Raw genomic sequence first — 25,434 nt, forward strand, 5'->3', positions numbered from 1 at the left:
GTCAAAATTATTTAGATAAAATCTTCTCTTCATGCCCTAGCAGAAAATGTTCAGAAACAAAACGAAATAAAGAGACAAAGGAAAAAAAAAAAACTGGCAAGGGGTCAAGTTTTGAGAATTGTTTTCAAGAAGTCATTGTGTTCAGATTGGTGGAGCAGGCTACTGTAAACCGTAAGTAGGAAATGAGAAACCGTTGTGGGTTGATAACATGGATGTCTTTTCAACTAAACAGATTGCTATCAGCCCAACAGTGCCAACTCATGTTCCTTTTTGCCTGGTCATTTCCTTTACTAAGTGTCTGTAAGAGCCGCCCATTTGGGTGTTTCTCAGGATTATAGGTTTTTAGGTCATACAGAAACCCTGGGGACGCCTGAAAAGGCTAAACACAAGCAGTTACATTATGCACAAGCTGGATGACGTGACCGCACTGCTGCTGTATGGAGCAGAGGCTGATGAACCCGAGGTTGTGTGAGCTTCTCTTGCGGCAAGTCCAGGGGTGGCCAGGAGCACGTGTTAGTCTGGTTAAGAGCTCTGCTCAGAAGTAGCCGCTGCAGCTGAAGGTTTTCGGGTGGGCTGAAGGCTGGGCTGCTCCTTCATTCATTTCAGAAGTTAAACAGTGGGCCTTCTACACACGCTGTCTTTGTTATCCTCAGGCAGTTCCTCCATGGATGAGACACAGGGGCCTCTGGCCATGACTGTCCATCTTCTTGCCAACTCTGGACACGGTTCGCTTCTGCAGAGGACTCTGGACCAGCTCCTGGATTGCATTTGCCCAGAGGTCCGGCTCTTTCAGGTGTCTGAACGGGCTAGTCCTGTGAAATACTGTGAAAAGTCCCATTCCAAGCGGTACCGGTTTCCAGGGATGTCCGTGTTGCTTTTCCTGCAGAAAAGCCTGGGAGAGGATCGGCTATTTCGCGTCCTGGACTCTCTCCAGCATTCGCCATGGCAGTGCTACCCCACCCAGGACACTTGGGGAAGGCTGTGTCCCTACCTTTTTGCCAACCAGGAGTTCTACAGCCTGGACAGCCAGATGCCCATCTGGGGGGTGAGGCAGGTGCACCGTGGCTCCGAGATCCTGAGGGTGACGCTCTACTGCAGTTTTGATAACTATGAAGATGCCATCAGACTCTATGAGATGATCCTGCAGAGAGAAGCCACCTTGCAAAAGAGCAATTTTTGTTTCTTCGTGCTGTATGCCACCAAGAGCTTTGCTCTGCAGCTCTCCCTGAAGCAGCTGCCCCCGGGAATGTCAGTGGACCCTAAAGAGTCTTCGGTGCTGCAGTTTAAGGTTCGAGAGATCGGCCAGTTAGTGCCTCTGCTACCCAATCCATGCATTCCCATCAGCAGCACCAGGTGGCAGACTCAGGATTACGATGGCAACAAGATTCTGCTTCAGGTATTTCTGTTTCATCTTAGATCTTGTAGAGGCTTATGGAGCTGTGTAATTTTACATCGGAATGGACCTAAGCTAGTGGTTCTCAGACTTGGTTGCACATTAGAGTCCGTCAGGGGCTTTTTAAAATTCCCACCCCAGGCCAGTTTGATCCAAATCTCTGGGAGCATCCAGGCCTGGGTAACTTTTTTATAGCTTCTTGGATGACTCTAATCTGTAACAGGGCTGAGAATCACTGATCTCATAAAATCTCGTCTGACAGATAAGAAAGTTCAGATTCCATGAATTTGCAGCTGACACCGGTACTTTATAGTAGAATCAGACAGGATTCTACTATAAAGATCAGAATCTTTACAAAGAATCATCCTCCTTTCTCAGGCTTGCTGTTTAAATGCCTATCAACTATACCCATATCCTTTGCTTACTCTTTGGGCTCAAGAATGTCATAAGCTCTTCTCATCTGACCAAAGGAAGTTGAAGTCATACTTATGTTTACAGACTTTTTTTTTAATTTTTAATTTTTTTATTTTTTAGAGATGGGAGTCTTCCTCTGTTGCCCAGACTGGAGTGCAGTGGTGCTGTCATAGCTCCCTGAGGTCTCCACCTTCTGGGTTCAAATGATCGTCCTGTCTTAGCCTCCTGATTAGCTGGGACTACAGGCACGTGCAGCCATATCTGGCTATTTTATTTTATTTCTAGAGACGGGATCTTACTATGTTGGCCGAGCTTGTTTAAGGATGTTAAGTTTGCAGTGCTATTGACTTAATTTTTATTTTTTATTATTATACTTGAAGTTCTGGGGTAAATGTGCACAACGTGCAGGTTTGTTACATAGGTATACATGTGCCATGTTGGTTTGCTGCACCTATCAACTCGTATTGACTTAATTTTTAAGCATCTTGCATCACTGTCAAATTTTACCACATACCAAGTTAGACAGAAAGCTTTCTTTAAAAAATCTTGAAACTAAAGCCTTCCTTTGTAACCATCCTTGAAAACCTAACATATCATGTGTGTATTTAGTCATGATAGCTGCCGTGCATTGCCTTTCATGGTATGTGAGCCTGGGCACTTAGTAGCTGTATGACTGTGGGCCTCAGTTTCTTCATTAGCACAATAAAGTCACCAGATAATTAGCATCTTCCTCTCTCATTTACAGTAAATGACCTGACACTTATAAAATACATAATTAAGCTAGTGCCAATAACTCAATTTTAGCTATTATTGTTCACATTATGCCCTATACTAAGGATTTGAAATTGATAATTTTATTTAATACTTATAACAACCTACAAAGTTACTATTTTCCCCATTTTGGAGATAAGAAAACTGAACTGTCCAGGGGGTCAGTTATTTGCCCAAGATAGGAAGTATCTATCCACCCTGAAAGTTCATGTGGTCAGCCGCTGCAGTCCAGTGTATGTGTGTAAATGTGCATACAGGGGGATGAATGTGATGTTCACAGCAAAATATCCTGTGGCTTCTGTCCTTAAGAAGTGGTCAGAAGCTCCTTAAGCCCTATTGGACAAGGTAGTAAGAGACGACAAGATGAGATGTCTTTCCATTTGGTTAATTTTGTTGTCATCACGTTGACTTGTTAATAAAATATGAATCATACTGATTCTACATTAAATGATTTCTAAATTATTCACCTTCTTGTTCACATAAGGTAAATAGGCACTGTTTCTGTTAGTTGCCTATGATAAAACCCCATAATTTCCAAGGCACCTAAAATTTCTTGCAGTTTTAGCGACTCTCTAGTACTTAAAATCAACCTCATTGTCAAACAAAAATTTAATGTGTGTGTGTAGCAAGGGACATGATTTTAATCATTACTGTCTTTAAGGCTGACTGACATTTTTGCTTTGGAACCACAGTTTAAACAACTTAGTTACTTTGGAAAGTTGAGTCATATTTGGGGAGGGTAGAAGAGTTTTTTGGATAAAGACAAACTCCATGAGTTGCATGAAGAGAGCCCTCTTGCTCTCTGGATTGTCCCAGGAGCCTGGCCACTTCTCAGGTGTGAGTGGGGCATCAGCCCCTTGCTCTTTTGTTTCTGAGACAGAGTCTCACTGTGTTGCTCAGGCTGGAGTGCAATGGCGTGATCTCAGCTCACTGCAACCTCTGCCTCCTGGATTCAAGCAAATCTTGTGCCTCAGCTTTCCCGAGTGGCTGGGACTACAGGTGCCTGCCAACATGCCCAGCTAATTTTTGTATTTTTAGTAGAGATGGGATTTCACTATGTTGCCCAGGCTGGTCTCAAACATCTGGCCTCAAGTGACCACCTGCCTCAGCCTCCCAAAGTGCTGAGATTACAGGCATGAGCTACGAAGCCCAGCTGCCTCTCACCCTTAATAGCCCCCTTATACATCACCTTTGTCCTGACCTCCAAACCTCAGGCACTTCTGCTTCCTCACTCCAAAACATGCTTTGATCTCCTCTTGTTAAGTCAATGAGTCTAAGCTTTTGCAAACAGAGTGGGAGATTGCCTTCTAGAAAATTCTGCTTCTGGTGTCATATAATAAAAGTGCCTAAGGAAAGGAAAGTGTGCAAAGGCTCGGCCATAATCCAAAGTCAACACATTGTAGCTCCCAGGTAGCTTTTTACTCTTCGAATGGAGTGAATTTTTCAGGATAGTAAATTCCTGGATGTGTTGGCTCTGGCCTGTAATCCCAGCACTTTGGGAGGCTGAGGCGTGTGGATCACTTGAGGCCAGGAGCTTGAGACCAGCCTGGCCAACATGGCAAATCCCACTGTCTACTGAAAATGCAAAAACTAGCTGGGCATGACGGTGTGCACCTGTAGTCCCAGCTACAAGGCAGGGGAATTGCTTGAACCAGGGAGGCAGAGGTTGCAGTGAGCCGAGATTGTGCCAGTGGACTCCAGGCTAGATGACAGAGCAAGACTCTGTGTATTAGTTTGTTTCACACTGCTGAGAAAGACATGCCTGAGACTGGGAAATTTACAAAAGACAGAGGTTTAATTGGACTCACAGTTCCATGTGGCTTGGGAAGCCTCACAATCATGCAGAAGGCAAGGAGGAGCAAGTCACATCTTACACGGATGGTGGCAGACAAAGAGAGAGCTTGTGCAGAAAACTCCCGTTTTTTAAAACCATCAGATATTGGGAGACTCATTTACTATGAGTGAATTCATTTACTCATTCACTCATGCCTTAAATAGCACCCAAGTCACCTCTTGAATGCTTTGCTGCTTAGAAATTTCTTCCGCCAGATACCCTAAAATATCTCCCTCAAGTTCAAAGTTCCACATATCTCCAGGGCAGGGGCAAAATGCTGCCAGTCTCTTTACTAAACCATAACAAGAGTCACCTTTATTCCAGTTCCCAATAAGCTCCTTATCTCCATCTAAGACCACCTCAGCCTGGACCTTATTGTTTGTATCACTATCAGCATTTTTGTCAAAGTCATTGAACAAATCTCTAGGAAGTTCCAAACTTTCCCACATTTTCCTGTCTTCTTCTGAGCCCTCCAAACTGTTCCAGCCTCTGCCTGTTATCCAGTTTCAAAGTCGCTTCCACATTTTCAGGTATCTGTTCAGCAATGCCTCACTCTACTGATACCGATTTACTGTATTAGTTTGTTTTCACGCTGCTGATAAAGACATACCCAAGATTGGGCAATTTACAAAAGAAAGAGGTTTAATGGACTCACAGTTCCACGTGGCTGGGGAGGCCTCAAAATCATGGTGGAAGGCAAGGAGGAGCAAGTCACATCTTACATGGATAGTGGTAGGCAAAGAGAGGGCTTGGGCAGAGAACTCCCGTCTTTAAAACCATCAGATCCCATGAGACTCATTCACTATCATGAGAACAACATAGGAAAGACCTGCCCCCATAATTCAGTCACCTCCCACTGGGTTTCTCCCATGACACATGGGAATTGTGGCAGTTACAATTCAAGATGAAATTTGGGTGAGGACACAGCCAAACCATATCACTCTGTTTCAAAATGAAAAGAAAAGAAGAGAAAAGAAAAGAAAAGAAAAGAAAAGAAAAGAAAATCCAGCCTAAATTTCCTTGGGTCCTGGGGAGAGGGGCTGGGTAGGAAGTCTGACTTCTTTAAGCAAGTAGTCCAGGCCTTACACTGTGTGCTCAGGATCCAGATCCCAGCTCTGCTACCGCTGTCTTGGCCCTATCCTCAGACAGGCATCCCCCAGGGTTGCCAGTTTGCTGCCAGCAGCTCTGAGGGCTACATCCTCCACGTGGGCTCCCAGTGCCTTGCCCCACCATGGCCCAACAAAATGTCTGGACTTCAGTTGGAGCAACTTGGATCAGATTCTCTTCTCTAAATCAATTATTACATGCAGGAAAGTGAGATTATATGGATCCATTTAGCCCTGAGGCAAAGGCTCTGCCTTCTACCCCTAGATGCTGTGTGGTGTTCTGTGGGACTCTTAGGGAAGGTTGTGGGTCTCCAGAGAAGATCAGGGCAGAGGAGACAAATATAGAGTGGCCCCAAATGGCTGATGTTCAGCAAAAGTAAGAAAATAATACCTACTAAAGGAAGAACTATAATCACAAACTAACCTCTCTGCAGACCATCCCTCCACATGGCCAGGATGGAGGCATGTGCGCAGGAGACCTGAGTGTGAGGGGAGCTAGGCCGAGAAGGGGGCGGTGAGAAAGCTTTCCTGAGGAGCGATGCCCAGATCTGCCTGAGCTGGATGGCCCAGGAGGAATTAGCCAGTTGGAGAAAGGAGCAAGGGTGTCCCAAACAGGTGACCGTGGGTGACGGTGTTGGTATGGTGCTGCTTAGCAGGCAATGCTCAGCAAACTTCCTGAGGTTTCATGTGGCTGGAGTGAAGGGAGGGGGAATCAGGGGAAGGGGATGGGCAGGTGGCCTGAGGCTGGATCAGCGGGAACATGGTTAGCCACTGGAAAGTAAGCGCCGAGAGGGGGGGGACCTTTTGGGCTCACTTCTGTGAACCCAGAACCTAAGGTCAGTGTCTGACACATGGTAGGCAAAAACATCCTTCTATGAATGAACCCTGGCTAAGTAGCTTCTATTCTATCCTTGGTGTAATGAGCAGTCACTGATGGATCCTACAAATGGAACTGACATGGATTATTTATGTTATGAGGGTCAAATGAGAGAATGTACATGGAGGTGCTTGGTAAAGTAGAAGCTCCTGGAGACCATGTAACTGTGGTGCAATTGTCATCTGTGCATGTGAGAGGCTGTCGGCTGTCTCTGCCAGCACACCCAGTGAGCAATGCGTTTTCCACATGACCTCTTGCCATTGCAGACCGTCTGATGCCTCTTAGAGTCTAGAATGGATGGTTTTGATGAGAGCGATATGAGGGTATCAAATAGATGCTCAGTAAATGAATGTATGAATACACGAGAAGGCAAGTCCATGTTTACTCATTCCTCAGAACTTTGTTGAGTTCCTGCTCTGGGCCAGACACTGTTTTTCCTTTGGCAGTTTTAATTCTGCTGTCTCAGTTCTTAGTGGGTGCAAAATGATAGTGGGTTCAATCCTCCCTTTATTCGTTCAAACAGTCCCTCTGCTTTTCTCCCTGTGCTTTTGCCTCTCGTGGTAGGGACAGTGTCAGCGTGTTCTGAGGGAAGGTAGCATGGCTGATGATGTCCCGCTCTTTTTAAAAACCTCCTGCAACTTAAACTGTGCCCTCAGTCAAATAAACTATGTTGTCAAATCAACCACATGCAGTATCTCTAGTCAGTTACTGCTGGCTTTCAGCTTTCCACAGCTGAGCCCCATGTCCAAAGTTGCATTTTTTGTACTTTTTATAGATTTTTTTTCAATTTTTCACATTATGGCTCCTCTTCCCTGATTTATCTGCTGAAGCATTCATCTTCTGGCCCCCCTCCCCGGCATGGGCAATCCAAGGGGAGAGCCCATGACTTTGGTGTTGGGCTCTGGCAGACTCTGAATTCCAGGTCACTTGGTTAGCATTGATGATCTTCTCATTCTGTTTGATGTACAGTAGGCAAACTTTATAAATTAAATGATAAACCTCCCTCAAAGCCACTTGAAATGCTGCAGCAAGGTCTATATTTCATGGCCCCGTGGGAGATGTGAAAGCCTTGCCCTTGTTAGCCTTTGGGTGGGTGCTCTGTGTGGGATCCCACTGCCCTGGTGGTCTAATGAGGAGCTGGACCCTCCTGCAAGAGCTTGCAGTACCAGGCAGCCTGCAGGAAATGCACTGTAGAGCTGCAGCCACCCACCTGGTGTGTAGGGAAGGAGAAGGTGAAATTGACCGAGGATGTCAAGTAACATGGAGGACGTGTGACTTGGGGGATGACCGAATGGGCTGTAGCGAAGTGTAGGGCTGGAGAGTTCAAAGGAGTTTAGAAAATTTTTGGTCCACTGAAAATGGGTGCAGGAGGACACAAAATGGTATTTGAAGAAATCCATTTATTATGGTGTTTAGAGAAGGGGCAGACATACTCATACCTATAATACATAATTTAGGACCATAATCCTGTTAGCATCAAATAGGACATGTTGGAAGGGGGCTTGGCTGACCTCTTCAGAGGGGACTTCAATTTTCCAGTCAAAGCCGGTGCAGTTTTGAAATAGGGAACTCATAATAGAAATAGGAGGTTAACTTTCATGGGTAGACTTGACTGAATTTAGCAGTAATTGGACACGGAGGGTGAAGAAGAGGAAGGTGATGATGAGTCTGGACACATTGGGCTTGAAGTGCTTGCAGGTCTTTCAGATGAAGAGAATCCATGGTCAGGTGGTCTCTGAGGGCTGGAACTCAGGAGGGGGCATGGGCTAGGGGCACAGGTGGGGTTGGTGGCTAAAGCCCTGGGAAGGATCGACATGACCAAGGAAGAGAGTGTAGAGGGAGAAGAGGTAAAGACAGTGCCTGGAAAATGTGTGCACTTCCAGAGGAGAGGGAAGAAGAACCAGAGCGAGATGCTGAGAAGAAGCAACCAGAAAGCCAGGAGGGTGAGGAGATTGTGGCATCATGGAAGTCAATGTTGCTTGGTGGCTTGCAGTCCCTAAGATGTGGCTTCTCGGGTGTGCTAGAGCAGGTCCTGCAGGTTCTGTCCTGGTCTCCTCACCGGGCCCCCAGTTGCTTGTGTGTTGCCATTGCCCCTCGAGATATTGGCACCTGCTGCAGGCCCTGTGTCCTCCACCAGTAACTGCTACTGCCATCACTCTGGGCTTATGGAACTGTCCCCCAACACTGCTGAGACCAAGCTGTCATTTCAACAAGATCTTGAGGTGGGGAAAAACCCCCCAAAGAATTCTAGTCCAGAAGAATAGCTTAGAAGCACCTCTAGATGTCGTTATTCTCAGAGCTCCCAGGCAAGCTATGGCCTTGAGGTCCCTCCCAGGTCTCCTCCAAGTCTTCTCTGCCCCCTTCTCCTGGAGGTGCTCCAGACCAAACTCACACGGTGAAGGAGGATGGTTTTCTCTCTTCCTCTCTGAGGTCCTTTCCAGGTCTTCTTTCCTTGATAAGGGTGACTGCTTCCCAAGTTGACTAGATGGGAAAGGTCACACACATCTCGCCTCCCACCCCCATTGTTTGACGTTCAGTAGCAAAACTTTATAAATTAAAAGATAAAACCTCCCTGGAAGCTAGGGAGGTTTTAGAATAGGGTGGTGTCCTATTCTTGCGACCTGGGCAGGACAGATCAGTTAACAGCACAAGAGTACAACATCTGTACAATCTGGGGTGTGCCATCTCGACAACACATGTTGGTTGCTGGCTATCCATTCTGGAAGCTTTTCCCGACTTAATCATATGGATGAGCTGAAACTCATACCTGTGTAGCCTTCTTGCAGTCCTGGGGCCTCACCTCTGGATCCCCTGCAATCAGCACCTCAGCTAGAATCCACACAACTCTCCAAGACAACCATGTGGGAGAAAATCATGTGATTTTGAAAGATTTGGTTTAATACATACGCTCTCAATGGAGACCCATTTCTCAGCTAAGACCCATTTCTCTAGATGAATGCATTGTCCTCTCGGACTTACTGTGATGATGAAAATATTCTATATCCGTGCTATTCAATGTGGTGGCCATTTGCCACATGTGGTTACTGAGCATTAGAAATATGGCTGGTGAGAATGATGAACAGAATTCTTAATTTTATTACATTTTAACAATTTAAATGGCCTTATGTGGTTGGTGACTAGTATATTGGACTGCCCCGGCCTAGGTCATTTCTAAGGTCTCCTGCACCTTGAAGCTTCTGTAACTATACTGTGTATAGCCTTACTGGTGACAAAACTTCATCTCTTATCTCGTCTGTCTTTTTTTTTTTTTTTTTTTTGAGACAGAGTCTTGGTCTGTCGCCCGGACTGAAGTGCAGTAGTGCAATCTCGGCTCATTGCAACCTCCCTCTCCTGGGCTCAAGCTATCCTCCTGCCTCAGTCTCCAGAGTAGCTGGGACTACAGATGTGCACCATCATGCCCAGCTAATTTTTGTATTTTTTGTAGAGACTGGGTTTTGCCATATTGCCCAGGCTGGCCTCAAACTCCTGAGCTCAAGTGATCCACCAGCCTCAGCATCCTAAGTGCTGGGATTACAGGTGTGAGCCACCATGCCTGGCCTATCTCATCTTTTTTCTTTGCTTTTTTAGAGAGAGGGTCCGATCCTTCACCCACATTGGAGAATTAGTGGCATGATCATAGCTCACTGCAGCTTTAAACTCTTGGGTTCCAGTGATCTTCTCATTTCAGTCTCCTGAGTAGCTGGAACTATAGGCATGCATTACTATGCCCGGATAATTTTTTAATGTTTTATAGAGATGGGAGTCTTGCTATGTTGCCCAGGCTGAACTTGAACTCCTGGCCTCAAGCAGTCTTCCTGCCTTGGCCTCAAAGTACTGTGATAACAGGCATGTGAGCCACCGTGCCAGGCCCAAATCCTCATCTCGTAAGGGTAGAATTCAGTTCAATCTTTGGAAACAGCCGAAAGATATTTAGCATTAATTGTATTGAATATGGTACATAGTTGAGATTTTAATATTATATTTTAAGAGTACAACATATGTTACCTCTCTATACTGAGACAATACTAACTCTGAAACTCAGATTGCTAAAAAAAGTTCCAAAAATATTTAACACAATTATCAATCTTTTAAATGCTGTGTATAGCTTTTCATAATCTACCTAAGGACAACAGATAATCTAATAATATGATATTATATATAACACTTAATGAACATTTATATACCAGGCACTGTGTTGTGTTGTTTCATTATAAATATCTCCACTTTAAAGATAGGAAATCGAGGTTTAGAAAGTTTAAACAACTTGCCTATAGTCACCCAGGAAGCAAGGATTTCAAACTCAGGTCTCTCTGTCTCCAAAGTTTAAGCTTTTAACACTTACACAATTTTTGTTTTCTTTTAAAAAGAATAGTTGTTAATATATAGTGTTTTGATTTCCATTACAGTTTTAATGAATACAGCACATAGAATTGATCTTTCAAAACAAGATAATTCAGCCTGTTTTAGATAATCTGCTTCTTTTATTTCTAACATTTTAGCGAAACTTGATACTTTTTCCTCTTACCAAGTTTAATGACAGTTAGTTTCTCTGATGGCACTTTCCATTTCATATTTTAGCAAGATTTTAATAAGAATAACCTACTGGATAAGGTTGCAAACAGCGTTTTTTAAAATTGCAAGATTACTAACAAACGTACCTTCCTTCCTTCCCTCCCTCCCTCCCTTCCTTTCTCTTTCTCTCTCTTTCTATCCTTGTTTCTTTCTTTTTTTTGAGACAGTCTTGCTCTTGTCACCTGGGCTGGAGTGTAGTGGTGTGATCTCGGCTCATTGCAACCTCTGCTTCCCGGGTTCAAGCTATCCTCCTGCCCCGGCCTCCTCCCCAGTAGCTGGGACTACAGGTGTGTGGCACTACGCCTGGCTAATTTTTGTATTTTTAGTAGAGATGGAGTTTCCCCATCTTGGCCAGGCTGGTCTCGAACTCCTGACCTCATGATCCACCCACTTCGGCCTCCCAAAGTGCTAGGGTTACGGGCATGAGCCACCGTACCCTGCCAAGTGTTTCTTTTTCATTAGAGGCTCTTTTCCAGCGTCCAATTAAAAATAAGTTTGTTGACAAGTATCGGGGGAATCTTTCCTCCAACTGATTTAATTGGTAAATGTCTGAGTGGTGTATGTTCATGCCCGCTGGTGGGATTCCTTCCTGTGCGGTTTCTCCTCTTTGTGGACCTTGCTCTCCCGTTTGTTTGCTCACCCAATGAACTCACGGCATTTTCAGTCTCTCTTCTCTGTTACCAGAGGCCCTCGTCATCTCCTTCAAACTCAAACAAGCAGATTTTCCTTGGCTGGATGGCTCAGGTGTCTTGCCTTCTTTCTATGCCTGGCTTCTCAGTTGAGCTGTCTGTTTTTGCCCCCTTCTGCTGCAAACTGATGGTGCTTCTCCCTCTGCCATTCTGCACACTGAGCCTTCCTCTAGCAATTGATGAATCTGCTCTCTGGAGGGCCAGCAGTGCTTGAGGACAAGACATCAGTAGCATTGGTACATGTGGGCCACTCCTGCCTTCTTGAAATCTTCTCCTCTGTGGGCTGCCATAACCCAGTTCTTTTAATTAAGGGGTTTATTTTCTCTGACTATTCCTTTTCTGTGTGTGTGTGTGTGTGTGTGTGTGTGTGTGTGTTCAAAGACTCAATTGTTTCTTCCTCTCTCTAAATCATGTTTTCTCAACCTTGACACTGTTGACATATTTTGGATGAGATAATTCTTTGTTGTGTGGGGTGTCCGGTGCATTGCAGAATGTTTAGTGGCAGCCCTGATCTCTATCAGTTGGATGCAGTAACACTAGCCCACTCACCCCTGAGTTGTGACAACCAAAAATGTTGCTAGACTTTGCCAAATGTCCCTTGGGAGACAGAAATCACCCCAAATGAGGACCACTGCCCTGCACCAAAGATCTCCCCACTGAGGTGATGAAATAAAAATCACCCTGTGGGTTTGGTTATCACTTTCGTTCAGCTTAATCCTGTACTTGAATTTCCTCTGTGTCTTGAGGTTTTAGCCTCTTTCCTACTCCCTATAAGACCATTGAAACATAATGTCTCATCCCCATCCCAAACTCAATCCAGGCAAAACCAAGTCATCATCTGCAGCCCTCCTCTCCCCACCCCCGACTTCTCCAGCTCCGTTCATTCTTCTCCCATTTGTCCAGATTTTGAAACACCATTTGTTTTTAAAGCCTCGTTTTTTCTCAGAACCCCCACATCCAATCAGTCCCCAGCTGTTCTAATTTTCCTTGGGAGTCATTTCTGCTTCCTGCCTTCCTGTTTTAAGCCCACGTTGCTTCAAATGCACATTTTTATTACAGCATTAGCTCTTCGCCCTGGCTCCAGGCATTCTGTTTCATCCTGCACAGCGCTATCAAAAGACACTTTTAAATGACTGCCAAATTTATGTTCCTTCAATAACAAAAGGTGAGAAAATCAAATTAAAACGCCCCCTGCCTGGCTTTAAAGACCTTCACATCAGACCTCTACTAGAATCTCCCTTTGCAGGCCAGTTGTGGTGGCTCACGCCTGTAATCCCAGCACTTTGGGAGGCCGAGGCAGGCGGATCACTTGAGGCCAGCAGTCCGAGACCAGCCTGGCCAACATGGTGAAACCCCATCTCTACCAAAAAATATAAAAATTAGGCTGGGTGTGGTGGCGCCTGCCTGTAATCCCAGCTACATGGGAAGCTGAGGCAGAGAATTCATTGAACTTGGGAGGTGGAGGCTGCAGTAAGCTGAGATTGTGCCATGGCACTCAGGCCTGGGCAACAGAGCGAGACTCTGTCTCAAAAAATAAAATAAAAAAAAGAGATCTGCCTTTGCCGCCTCACTTCTTCACCATCCCAGCCTTCTTACCCTCCTCTTCCCTCCAGAGCTCTGGGCTCACTCCCACACCTTTGCTTTCTATATTTTATGTATTGTGGTAAAATATGTGAGACAAAAACTTACCATTTTCACCTTTTAAAAAAATTTAGGAAGCCTTCTTTTAAAAAATTGTGGTAAAATACACATAACAATACTTTTACCATCTTAACTATTTTTCAAGGGTACAATTCAGTGGCATTAAGCACATTCACAATGTTGTGCGACCATCACTACTATCCATTTCCAGAACTTTCTCGTCATCCCAAACAGAAACTCTGTACCCATTAAATCAAACTCACCGTTCTCCCCCACCCTTGGTAACCTCGATTCTACTTTCTGTCTCTGAGTTTGCCTATTCTTGGTACCTCATATAAATGAAATCATACAATATTCGTCTCTTTGTGTTTGACTTCACTTACCACGATGTTTTCAAGGTTAATCAGTGCTGTAGCTTTTATTACAGTTTCATTTACTTTTATGGCTGAATACTATTCCATGGTATGTATATCTGTATCCGTGCATTACTTGAGCTACTCCTTAGCCAACGATGCCTTTCATTTAATCTTCAGTTATCGAATTTTAAGGCTCTGATCAAACTCCACTTTCTCTTTGAAACCTCCCATGAAGTTCAAGGGCACATTAATTCCCATTCCTAAGTAGAACATTGCATACCTAAATATTTGCAACACATAACTGATTATATATTTTCCCTTTCTTGTATTTTATAATGTGGAACTTTATGACTCTCCTTCTCTTTTCACTATTTTATTACACATGTTTCTTTCCAGTAGAGTACTTGGCAGACAGCTGCTTCTGAAATACTTGTTGATTGACTGACTACTTGTTTTCAGGAAATCAGTTTATCTCTTTAAAGAAGGTATATACAGAAACTGGTTTGGCATAAGCAAGTGTGTGTTTCATTTTGTTTTATCAGCAGATATTTAGCTGTATTTGTTTCTATTTTCTTTGTTAGCCATTTAAAATAAAAGAACATAGTGGCTCTGCAAGTAAGTAATTTATTTTCTTCTTCTCTAGCATTTCTTGAGGGCACTGTGTTTTCATTTCTGAGTCCCTCAGCTGTACACTCTCAGGCTCTGTTAACTCCCTCTTAGTTTCTCTCATTCCCCTCCCATTCTCCAGCCCCACCCACAGCATACCCCCACCCCAAACACACACACTCCCACTTCTACACCCTTGCTCAATACTTTATGTTGCTGTGAAAGAGGCATTGCTCAGGAGGGTCCTGCTATTACAGGAGAGCACGTTGCCATTGGTGGTTTCGGCCAATTGATGAAAATAAGTACCTTTCAAAGGATCAGTTAATTGCAAAAGTCTGGTTTCAACTCTAAAGTGAGCCTGACACTATTTAGAGGTTTCTTATTATCTACCTAAATTGTTTCCATGAAGTTATTTTTTTCCCCAGTGTTGAAGAAATCCTCTCTTGCTATATCTTGTTGGAATCACTTATAAAAGAAACATTATTTTCCCTTCATGATACGAGTCTGCCCCTTAACAGCTTAATCATTTTTCAGTGATGTACTTTCTCTTGTTTTTCAAGAGTTTAGAATTATAAATGAGTGACAATCTTTCTGTTAATCACATAATGCTGATGTTCCTTGAACTTGACGAACCTAGCTCTCAATCTGTAACATTTTACAAATATTTCTTAGAAAGATGATCTCTAAATGATCAGAATTCCTACAAATGCATTTCAATTTGTTTTTTCGGCAAGAGCTTAATTCTCCCTGAAGGGATTCATCTCATTCACTCAGCATTATGTTTCTCCTGGAAATTCTTTTTTTTTTTTTTTTTTTTTTTTTTTTTTGAGGCGGAGTCTCGCTCTGTCGCCCGGACTGGAGTGCAGTGGCCAGATCTCAGCTCACTGCAAGCTCCGCCTCCCGGGTTTACGCCATTCTCCTGCCTCAGCCTCCTGAGTAGCTGGGACTACAGGCGCCCGCCACCTCGCCCGGCTAGTTTTTGTATTTTTAGTAGAGACGGGGTTTCACCGTGTTAGCCAGGATGGTCTCGATCTCCTGACCTCGTGATCCACCCATCTCGGCCTCCCAAAGTGCTGGGATTACAGGCTTGAGCCACCGCGCCCGGCCTCTCCTGGAAATTCTTCATTCCAGTGCCAAACATCTGCATTTCTATGTTAATAACATTACACTCACTTTTGCCCTATGCTTTAAGGATCTTAGACTTCTCTTTAAAAAAAGTGAACATTCTCCTCTCTTAAGAAGATTGCGCAAATGTCTAGCCATAGTAATAAAAATCATTATGAATTTTCTTAAGACTTTATGTCCACCTAATATAGAATAATTTGGGGCCTAGTTTATAGATGCTACATTCTCATTCGTTTCTATGTGCAAAAATTCATATTTTGTTAAGCATTAAGTTTTATTTATTTATTTGTTTATATAACAGATATTTAGTGATAACTTATTGAATGTTAGGCACTGTGGTAGGCACTGGACATATGATAACAAAGAAGGTGTATACGACACTGGACATATGATAACAAAGAAGGTGTATACAACCCTGCTATTCCAGATTGCAAAGTCTATGGGAAGATACACAGGAGTAAATAGCCAAGTACAAAATGGTGGGGCGAGTACTCAAATACGAGAAGTTCAGACTGTGCTGTGAGGGCTAGTAGTAATACTAATGATGATGATAATAACAAATGCACGCATGGCACGGCTATCATTTAATCTTCACAACTCTATGATGTTGGCACTTATTTATCTTCTTTTCCATATAAGGAAATTGAGGGACAGAAATATTAAGTAAGTAGTCTAAAATCCTACTGCTAATAAGTGGCAGAGTGGATATTTAGTGACACCTAAATCATATTTAGTGATATTGAGAAGGCTTCCTTCTCAATGCTGTGTAAGCTTGGAGCTCACAATGAGAGGAAGTTTCAGGAAAAAGGGCTAGAGGAGGCACATCCCACATAGAAGGAATAATATATATAAACCCTGGCATAGAAAAGGGCAAATCATGTTCAATTTCAGCATGTGGAGGCTGAAAGGGAGAAAGTGGTGAATTACCAGTGTGGTGTAAGAAGAGGCAGACAGTAAAGGGTGAGGCAGGCCACATCCAAGGGCTTAGATTTTATCTTCAGAAGAGTAGGGTGTCATTGAAGCAGGATGACCGTGTGATCCAATCCTCTGGTAGGGGAGCTGAGAATGGATTTGTGGGAGGTGACAGCATTTGTGGGGACTTCCACTGGATGGCCACTGCTGTAATTCAGACAAGAGGTGATGACGGCTTGCTCCAGGGTGAATGACAGTGGGAGCAGAGAGAGTGAGTGGAATGTCAGCGATCTATGAGAAAGTGTCCACGGAGATGGGTGGCTGGTTGTACCCGGGATATGGAGAAAGGTGACCGATGCTCTTTCTTGGGTCATGTGGGAGCTAATGGTGCCATCTTTTAAGATAGGGAAAAGAGAAAGCAGAACAGACTTGGTGTGAGAGGGAGATGAGTTCATAGTGCAGATGATTTGGGGCATGTTTTGTTTGAGGGATGGGTGGCTGGAAGGCAGTTGGATAGATAGGTATGAAGCTTAAGAGACAGATGAAGCTTACGGGACAGATCTGAGGTGTAGTTACACTTTTGGGAGCCTTCATCATTTAGATGATAACTGAAGGCCTAGATGCCCATCAGATTGCCCTGATGCCCATGAGATTGCCCTGGGGCAGGTAAAGTGAGAAGAAAAGAGGAACCAGGCCAGTTCTGAAGAACGACAACATTAAATGAACCAACAAGGGAAGAGGCTCCCTTAGTGGAAACGGAGAAGGGACGGAGGGAAAGGCAGGAGAAAATCCAGTGGAATTTGTTGGCAAAGAAGCTGAAGAAAAAGACTTCAGGACGAAGAGTACAGACTTCAATGTCAAGTTCTACCAAGAACTCAAGAAAAATGAAGGACAAGTGGGCTGATTGTAGATGATCTTGGTAAGAGCAATTTCAATGGAGTGGTAGGAGGGAATTACCAGCGTGGTGTAAGAAGAGTCAGACAGTAAAGGGTGAGGCAGGCCACATCCGAGAGCTTGGATTTTATCTTGTCAGTGGCATGAGTAGAGAAAATAAGGGGAGGTTTGTAGAAAAACATGACTGTACACAAATTTCCTATAGAGGTTTGACAGTGAAGGGGCAGAGAGAGAAACCTGGAGGGAAAGAGAGGGTGGAAAGAATGTGTTTTTCAAGACAGGAGACTTGAACAAGTTTAATTGCTGTTGGAAAGGAATAGGCAGAGAGAGAGAGAAAGAGGAGAGGGAGAGAGATTAAACATCCAAGATAAGAAAGTGGGAAAAATGAATAATTGATAGGTCAGGGTCACCAAGAAGGCGGGAGGTGATGGGAATCTTGGCCCAGGGACCGGTCACTTTCACCTAGTGAGAATGGTGAAGCTGCAGGGAAGTTTCGCGGTAGCAACGAGAGTGTTGCAAACTGGTGACAGCGTCTGCTTTCTTGGTAATCTAGATGTGAGACCACCTGATGAGAGAGAGCGGGGGCGATGGTGCCGCTGAAGGTTTCAGGACAGTTCTGAAGGTTTTAACAGCTGCTGGTTGAATGGAGAGAGGTGACGAAAGAAGCAGGCAGACTGGCAGATAGCCTGGGAGGGGCTGGAAACCACGCCATCATGGGGCAACCATTTCACAGACACATGCGTTTCTGTGGCATCCTGAGCACATGTTCAGAAAATGTGGGCAGGTAGATGGATGAAAGGTGGGGAGATTTTGTGGGAGTCTGTGACAGAATGGGAATAGTGAGGGGAGTTGGAGGTATTGGTGAAGAAATGGTTGAAGTGATAGTCTTTGGACTCAGATTGGCTCTGAAAGGCAGTGTGGATGGATGGGGTTGACAGGGAGAAGCTGGGGACTGGGAGTGTTGATGTTGAAGAGCGGATGTGATGGGGAATTGAGTGCTGGAGCCCATGGCCTCACAATGCCCGGCTTAAATAGAATCTTTCAAAGATGGGACATTTGCATATGGAGAAGGCCCAGTGGAGGGGCTGTGGGTCTGAGTAACAGAGGGGAATGGAGAGGTGAGCTGGGCTGGCCCAGGAGGGCGCTTCCTGGCTGCCCTGAGATGTCTCAGCACTGGTTGGGGCTTCAGGACCAATTTCATTGTGATCTGACATTGATTTAGGTGGCAAGGGGGAGATTACTCAGGCTTCTCTCCTTGTTCACAGTTGCTAGAGAATGAAATACAAGCCCCAGAGTCAAAGTCGTTGATTTCTTTCTCCAGATTGGATCATCTAATATCAACCCTGAACCATTTCTGAGTATGGAAATATCCATGCCAGTTTCCATTTCTAGAAGAAAAAGATGTCATTCGGTCAAATAAAAAGGTACATTATGATACAAGGACAGTGTCAAATGATTCTCCAAGAGGCAATGATGGTAGTTGGCCCTTTGAAGGACTGAGGGAGTTGGTTCTCCAGGGGAAGGGAAACCCCAGCTGACATTTCGGAGATAGTATTTTTTTCCTCCTGATTTTGAAAGGATAAGCAAATAGTTTTCATTGGACAGTGAGAATTTGGGGGTGATTTGAGGTTGGGGTGGGGAGAAGGCTTTACTTTTTATTTTACTCATTGGTACAATGAAATTATTTTTATGGTGATAAATTACTACTTTTATAATAAAACTTTTTAAAAAAAAAACACAAACATATGAAAAGGAAAGAAAGGAAAGGAAGAGAAGGAGGAAGGAAGGAGAGAAGGAAGAAAGGAAGGGAGGGAAGGTGGGGGTGTGGAATTAGAGCAAAGGGAAATGTAGAGAGAGAGAGCTAAATGGAATTAGGCAAAGAATTTTTCAGAAATGTGGAGGAGAAGGTCGGGTGTATGTGATAAGAAACAGACTCACAGCGACCGCAAGGTCACTGACTACTCGAAGCCTAGCTTTTCTGGCTCCATGGCAGTAGTTTCCAAACTTTGTTGTACATTAGAATTACCTGGGGAGATTTATCAACTGTGATAGCCAGGTGTACTCTGAACTGATGAAATCAGGAGGTCGTGGGCTGGGAGCAGGTATCATTGTTTTTTAATGATCCCAGGACATTCCCTTGTGCAGCAAAGTTTGGGAACAGAAATTTCTCCTATGGGTTTGCATAAGGTCACGTCCCGCAGTGCAGTGGGCATCCCTTCAACAGTGTCGCCCCCTAGCGAGAGTTTCTGATGCTGGCGGAAGCTCTCTTCAACACACCCTGGGGCACCACACTCAGCTGTGGTTCAGTACAAACACATCTGGGATGGGGGTTTCAGGTGTGTGTGGCTCTCTAGTGAAGTGGCTTGGCCCAGGGGTTGAATTTAGATATTCTAGAATAGTGGTTTTCAAGCTGGTTCTGGGAAGCCCTGGGAAACTAGAGAGGGGGTCCAGTAGGCAGAGGCTACCCTCTGCACTTCAACCAGGGCTGCTCTAATTAGATTGTTTCATATTTTGGACTTCCAGGTAAGACATTGTTTGGAAAAATACTTCTTAAGATAGAGAGATGACTTACTCCTGTAATCCCAGCATTTTGGGAGGCCAAGGCAGGTGGATCACTTGAGGTTGGGAGTTTGAGACTAGCCTGACCAACATGGAGAAACCTCATCTCTACTAAAAATACAAAATGTAGCTGGGCGTGGTGGAGCAAGTCTGTAATCCTGGCTACTCAGGAGGCTGAGGCAGGAGAATCACTTGAACCTGGGAGGCGGAGGTTTCAGTGAGCCAAGATTGTGCCATTGCACTCCAGTGAAACTCTGTCTCAAAAAAAAACGTGTGTGTGTGTGTGTGTGTGTGCGCATATAAAAGAGAGAGATAGAGAGAGACAGAGAATCATTGATCTAGAATAGGGCTTGGTCAACTGTGGCCGGGGAACTAAAAATAGTTTTCTATTTTTACATGATTGGAAAAAAAATTCATGACACATAAAAAGATATGAGATTCAAATTTCAGGGTTCATACATAGAGTTTTACTGAACACAGCCATTCATTTATATATTGTCTATGGCTGCTCTGCGGCAGAGTTGGGTAGTTGGGATAAAGACCATATGGCCGGCAAATCCTCAGATATTTACTGTCTGGCTCCTCGCCGAAAGTATTTGCCAACTTCTATTCTAAAAGAATCAATGGAAGTCCTTGTTTTTTTGTGTTTGTTTTTGCAGTTTGGTAATAGGCATCTCATAATTTCTATCAGAAAATTGAGAGAATGTACATGTGCGTCATCTGTACAACAAATATGCTCTGTGTGTGTGTGTGTGTGTGTGTGTGTGTGTGTGTCTATGAGAGAGAGAGAGGGAGAGAGAGAGAATTTACTCATTTCTAGACCTGTTTTCTCACTGCCCTGATTTCTGCCTTCTTGCCTTGTAAGATAAATATGTATCATTATTTTTTCTCCCTTGAAATAGACTTTTTTTTTTTTTTTATAGCAGTGGTAGGTTCACAGCAGACTTAAGCAGAAAGAACAGAGAGTTCCCATATACCACCTTCCCCACCAAAAGAGCCTCCTTTCCTGTCAGCATCCCTTATCAGAGTGGTACACGTGTTACAACTGAGAAAACTACATCACCGTCACCCAAAGCCCATAGGGTACATTAGGGTTCATTCTCGGTGTCGTACATTCTGTGGGTTTGGACAAATGTATAAGGATGTGCATCCACCATTACAGTATCATGCAGAGTAGTTTCACTGCCCTGAAGCCCACCTACTCAACCCTCCCTCTCCCCACCCCTGGTTGATCTTTTTACTGTCTTCATAGTTTTGCCTTTTCCAAAGTGTCGTATAGTTGACATCATATAGTCTCTCTCTGTCACCCAGGCTGGAGTGCAGTGGTGCAGTCATAACTCAATTTAACCTTGAACTCCTGGGCTCGAGGGATCCTCCTTGTTCTGCCTTCTGAATAGCTGGGACTATAAGTATGCACCACACGTCTGGCTAATGTTTTTATTTTTTGCTAGTTGTCCAAGCTGGTCTTGAATTCCTGGCCTCAAGTAATCCTCTCACCTCAGCTTCCCAAAGGGCTAGGATTCCAGGCATGAGCCCAGATGGGCGTCTTTCAGTTAGTAGTATTTATTTCAAGTTCTTCCGTATCATTCTTCTTGATATTTGATTAAGGGCTGGGCCAGGTAGGGATGGATCCTGGATACCAATTTTCAAGGGCTGTTATTAAAATGGAAAAAATGGACTTTTTCCAGAAATCTTCTTGGGAAGAGTGTTGTGCATGGACTAGGATGCAAGGCTCCCAAGGGTCAAAGTCTTAAGGGGAGGTCAGTGAACTCCATTCTGTGGAGGGAGAATGCAGTCAACTGCAGGGTGAGGGTTTTGCTGAGTGGGGTCTGTAAGTTTGTAAGCAGAGTAGAATTGCTAAGAATTAAAACACCTAAAGTTCCATAAAAGATGTGCCCCCTTTTTGTTTTCTCACACAATACCAGGCCTCTAATCTAAATAAATGGTGCCCCAAGAATTTAAAGAACATTGCTGCCAAATTTTTAGCCTGCCTGGAGTGGTCCTATGTCTTAGAATGGCCCAAGATACATATTTTTATTAGAAGGATCACCAGCTTTGGAAGATTGAATTCTTACTTCAATCCTTATCTTAACTTTAACCACATGTTTTGGTGGCTTTTTAAATTTCTTTTTTTGCATGGTTGCTAATAAATACATCATTTACAACATCCAGTGAGGTCACTAAATGACATCTGTGAATGTTTGCATTGTTTGAACAACTTGCTGTACCAGAAACGTGGTGTTGTCAATTGACCATTTGATTCCCAAAGTCTTATCCTTGTCAAAAACTTAATTTAGGGAGTGTCAGAGAGGGGTATTTGGAACTGGGGCTCATTAGATACCTCATAATTATATTGTACTTATCACTTCTGTTCAATTCAACCAAATTTACTGAAAGTCTGCTATGGACATGGCATGGCAGAGGGTGAATGAGGCATAGTCAGCTCTTGGCACTTAGTTAATGGAAATTATGTTTCCTATGTTCCTCCATTTCTTTTTCCGTAGGTCCAGCTGAATCCAGAACTTGGTGTTAAGAATGGCACCTTGGGAGCTGGCATGCTTCCCCGGGGCTCCGGGCTGACTTCTATCTCTGCAAAGAGGACCTTAGAACCCAGGAGCCAGAGGAACCAGGGCAAGCGGTCCCAGGGGCATTCTCTGGAGCTTCCTGAACCCACTGGGAGCCCCACATCAGAAAGCTGTGGTGGCACTTTGTGGAAAAGCCCTGGCAGGTCATTCCAGGCCAGCAACCCAGCTACGGGTTCCCACCTACACCTGTCTTCTCATCACCTTGAATCCGGAGCCAGAATGAAGGTCCTCAACCGGGAAAACAGCTTTCAGAAGCTTGAGGCCGAGACGAATGTTGACACTGGGTTCACCATCATAAATTCTGAATCCAGGCAGACTTATTTTGGTGGATTTCCAAGGGATTTGCAGACCAGCCAGCCACCATTCTGCTTGCCAGCCTCTTCCTTGGGAGTGGCTACCTCCAAAAACAACAGTGTCCTTAAGGAAAGAGTCTCTCCTTTGCCACTTGCTGGCCAAAGGGACCTTGGTACTAGGAAGATAATTTCAAAATGTCTCTTTCACCTGCAAGTTCAGGGTGAAGAAAAAGAAGAAGACGAAGAAGAATTCTTTATATAGCATAAAATAAATGTGGTTTTCTAAAACACAAGATCAGATAGAATGTTCTAGAAATGGAGTACTGACCCAGAATCAGCCTGTTAGTTGTTCATCTGAGAGAGTCTGAATGCTCCCCATGCACAATCTGTATTGATTTTGTTTCAAATGTTCAAAGTGTAAAGGTGCTGGGAATGATTGTTTATTTGCAATCACAGTCATAAGAGAACACAGCCAACACACAGGGAAAAAACGGAATGCTTTTGTTCCCTGGAGATGCACTAACCCAGCTGGATGTGTTGAATCCAGCACCTATCAGGATAATTGCATTGTATGCAAATGAATCGGTATGTTATACAACACTAATTAGTGTCTGTAATTTGGTTTTAATTTTTACTTAGGTTGCATAGCTCATCCCCCTGGACAATATGGACTGCTATTTATCCTTCAGTGCTTTTTAATTTTCATGTGACCTCTTTTGGTAACTAGGCCTTGTTCACCACATACCCTCTTGTGATTTTGCCTTTGAAGTTGTTTGTATCTGGAATGAGTGAAAATGCAAAGAGTTTTGAAAATTATAAACAGTTAATTTTGTTTTCCTGTTTAATGAGCCAAAATACTGGAAGCCAGAAAATCAGGTTAAAAATGAATGCTAGGCTCTAGGGTTTTCTTGCTCATCTGCTTCTCATTTGTTTCTGCACTATGTCAAAGAGGACAGTGGTTCTTGCTACAAACCAAAGAGGAACGTTGAGCACAGTGGGAAAATTGGACTGGTTAATCTGGTCACTGGAGCAGGACTTGGGTTCTTCTGGCCACATTTTGACTCCCAGATTCCTTTACAAAACACACTCATTCATTCATTTATATATGTTCATCCAATAAACATTTTTTGAATACCTATATTGGAATAAGACATGGTGTATATGGTATATTTACATTCTGGGGCCATGAAACCCAAAAAAGTATTTATGGTTTCACCACTATAATAAATTCATTCTACCAACTCTTAAAAAGATATTGAATTCCAAATACCTTCCTCCAAAAACTTTTTCCACAGTCGAGGCCCACTCTTGCCACATAATGGTGTAATAAGCATTTGCAACCTGCAGATGGAGACTGGGCATATTGTGAATTCAATTATAATTGCAATGGACAAATTCTCAGTTGCCCATATGCAGAATTTTTTGGTTATGTCTGTACACACATTTTTTTTTTCTTTCTTTTTTTTTTTGAGACTGAGTCTCGCTCTGTCACCCAGGCTGGAGTGCTGTGGCCGGATCTCAGCTCACTGCAAGCTCCGCCTCCCAGGTTTACGCCATTCTCCTGCCTCAGCCTCCGGAGTAGCTGGGACTACAGGCGCCGCCACCTCGCCCTGCTAGTTTTTTTTTTTTTTTTTTTGAGGCGGAGTCTCGCTCTGTCGCCCGGACTGGAGTGCAGTGGCCTGATCTCAGCTCACTGCAAGCTCCGCCTCCCGGGTTTACGCCATTCTCCTGCCTCAGCCTCCCGAGGAGCTGGGACTACAGGCGCCCGCCACCTCGCCCGGCTAGTTTTTGTATTTTTTTTAGTAGAGACGGGGTTTCACCGTGTTAGCCAGGATGGTCTCGATCTCCTGACCTCGTGATCCGCCCGTCTCGGCCTCCCAAAGTGCTGGGATTACAGGCTTGAGCCACCGCGCCCGGCCTGTACACACATTTTAAAAAAAACCTGAGGCCTGTGTTTCAGTTCATTTATAAGGTTATTCAATTCCATGAACTTCACTTTCAGAACAGATGTTACATAAGAGTATAAATGTTGATTTAGCTGGATCTTTTGGAGACTTGGAGACTTACTACACCTAACTGGAGACGGAGATGAGTTCAGCCCTAAAGTCAAATCTTACAAAAGTGAGACTAGGCTGATTTTGGGTGCTCTTCTCAGCAAAAGGGATAGAAACGGAGGAGAGTTGTAAATAGACAAAGACAGGACTCCTCAGTTGATATTTTTTGTCCTTAAAACATCAACATATTCTCATTCCCATTTTCTCTCTCTCTCCCCTAGACTACAGTTTGATTTTAGAAAATGGGATGAAGAGTTTAACTTTGGTATGGCTTTCTATAATAAGAGTTAAAAAAAAAAAAAAGGAAGTTGCACTACTCAACTTTGAATAAGCACAGCAGGAAGAAGTTTTGAAATTTACTTCCCACTTTTTTTGATGTTATCTAAATTTTCTTAATATAATACCTGAAAATCATAAAGAATATTGAGAAATGTGAATCAGGCACTTTACAAAATTGACTTGTAAAATAATCTACCCTTAAAATGTCATCTATTCTATCCTACTTGTATTATTCAGGCTTCCCTAGAGGAACACAACTAATAGGATAGATGTATATATGAAAAGGAGTTTATGAAGGAGAATTGACTCATACAATCACAAGGTGAAGTCCCACAATAGGCTGTCTGCAAGCTTAGGAGCAAGGAAGCCAGTCCAAGTCCCAAAACCTCAAAAGTAAGGAAGCCGACAGAGCTTCTGTGGCCTGTGGCCCTTGGTCTGTGGCCAAAGGCCCTAGAACCCCTGGTGAATCACTGG

At 43.9% G+C, this 25,434-nt stretch overlaps 1 protein-coding gene across 1 annotated transcript; it reads left to right on the forward strand.

The window, feature by feature from the left end:
- Positions 1-328: 328 nt before the first annotated feature.
- FAM124B (family with sequence similarity 124 member B) lies at positions 329-23,765 on the forward strand. The gene is made up of 2 exons (XM_010356035.2): positions 329-1,396; positions 22,254-23,765. The coding sequence occupies exons 1-2, from the start codon at positions 665-667 to the stop codon at positions 22,887-22,889; spliced, it is 1,368 nt and encodes a 455-aa protein (XP_010354337.2). The 5' UTR covers positions 329-664; the 3' UTR covers positions 22,890-23,765.
- The last annotated feature ends 1,669 nt before the right edge of the window (positions 23,766-25,434 follow it).

The sequence above is a fragment of the Rhinopithecus roxellana genome, chromosome 14 (assembly GCF_007565055.1).
Source record: "Rhinopithecus roxellana isolate Shanxi Qingling chromosome 14, ASM756505v1, whole genome shotgun sequence".
NCBI lineage: Eukaryota > Metazoa > Chordata > Mammalia > Primates > Cercopithecidae > Rhinopithecus > Rhinopithecus roxellana.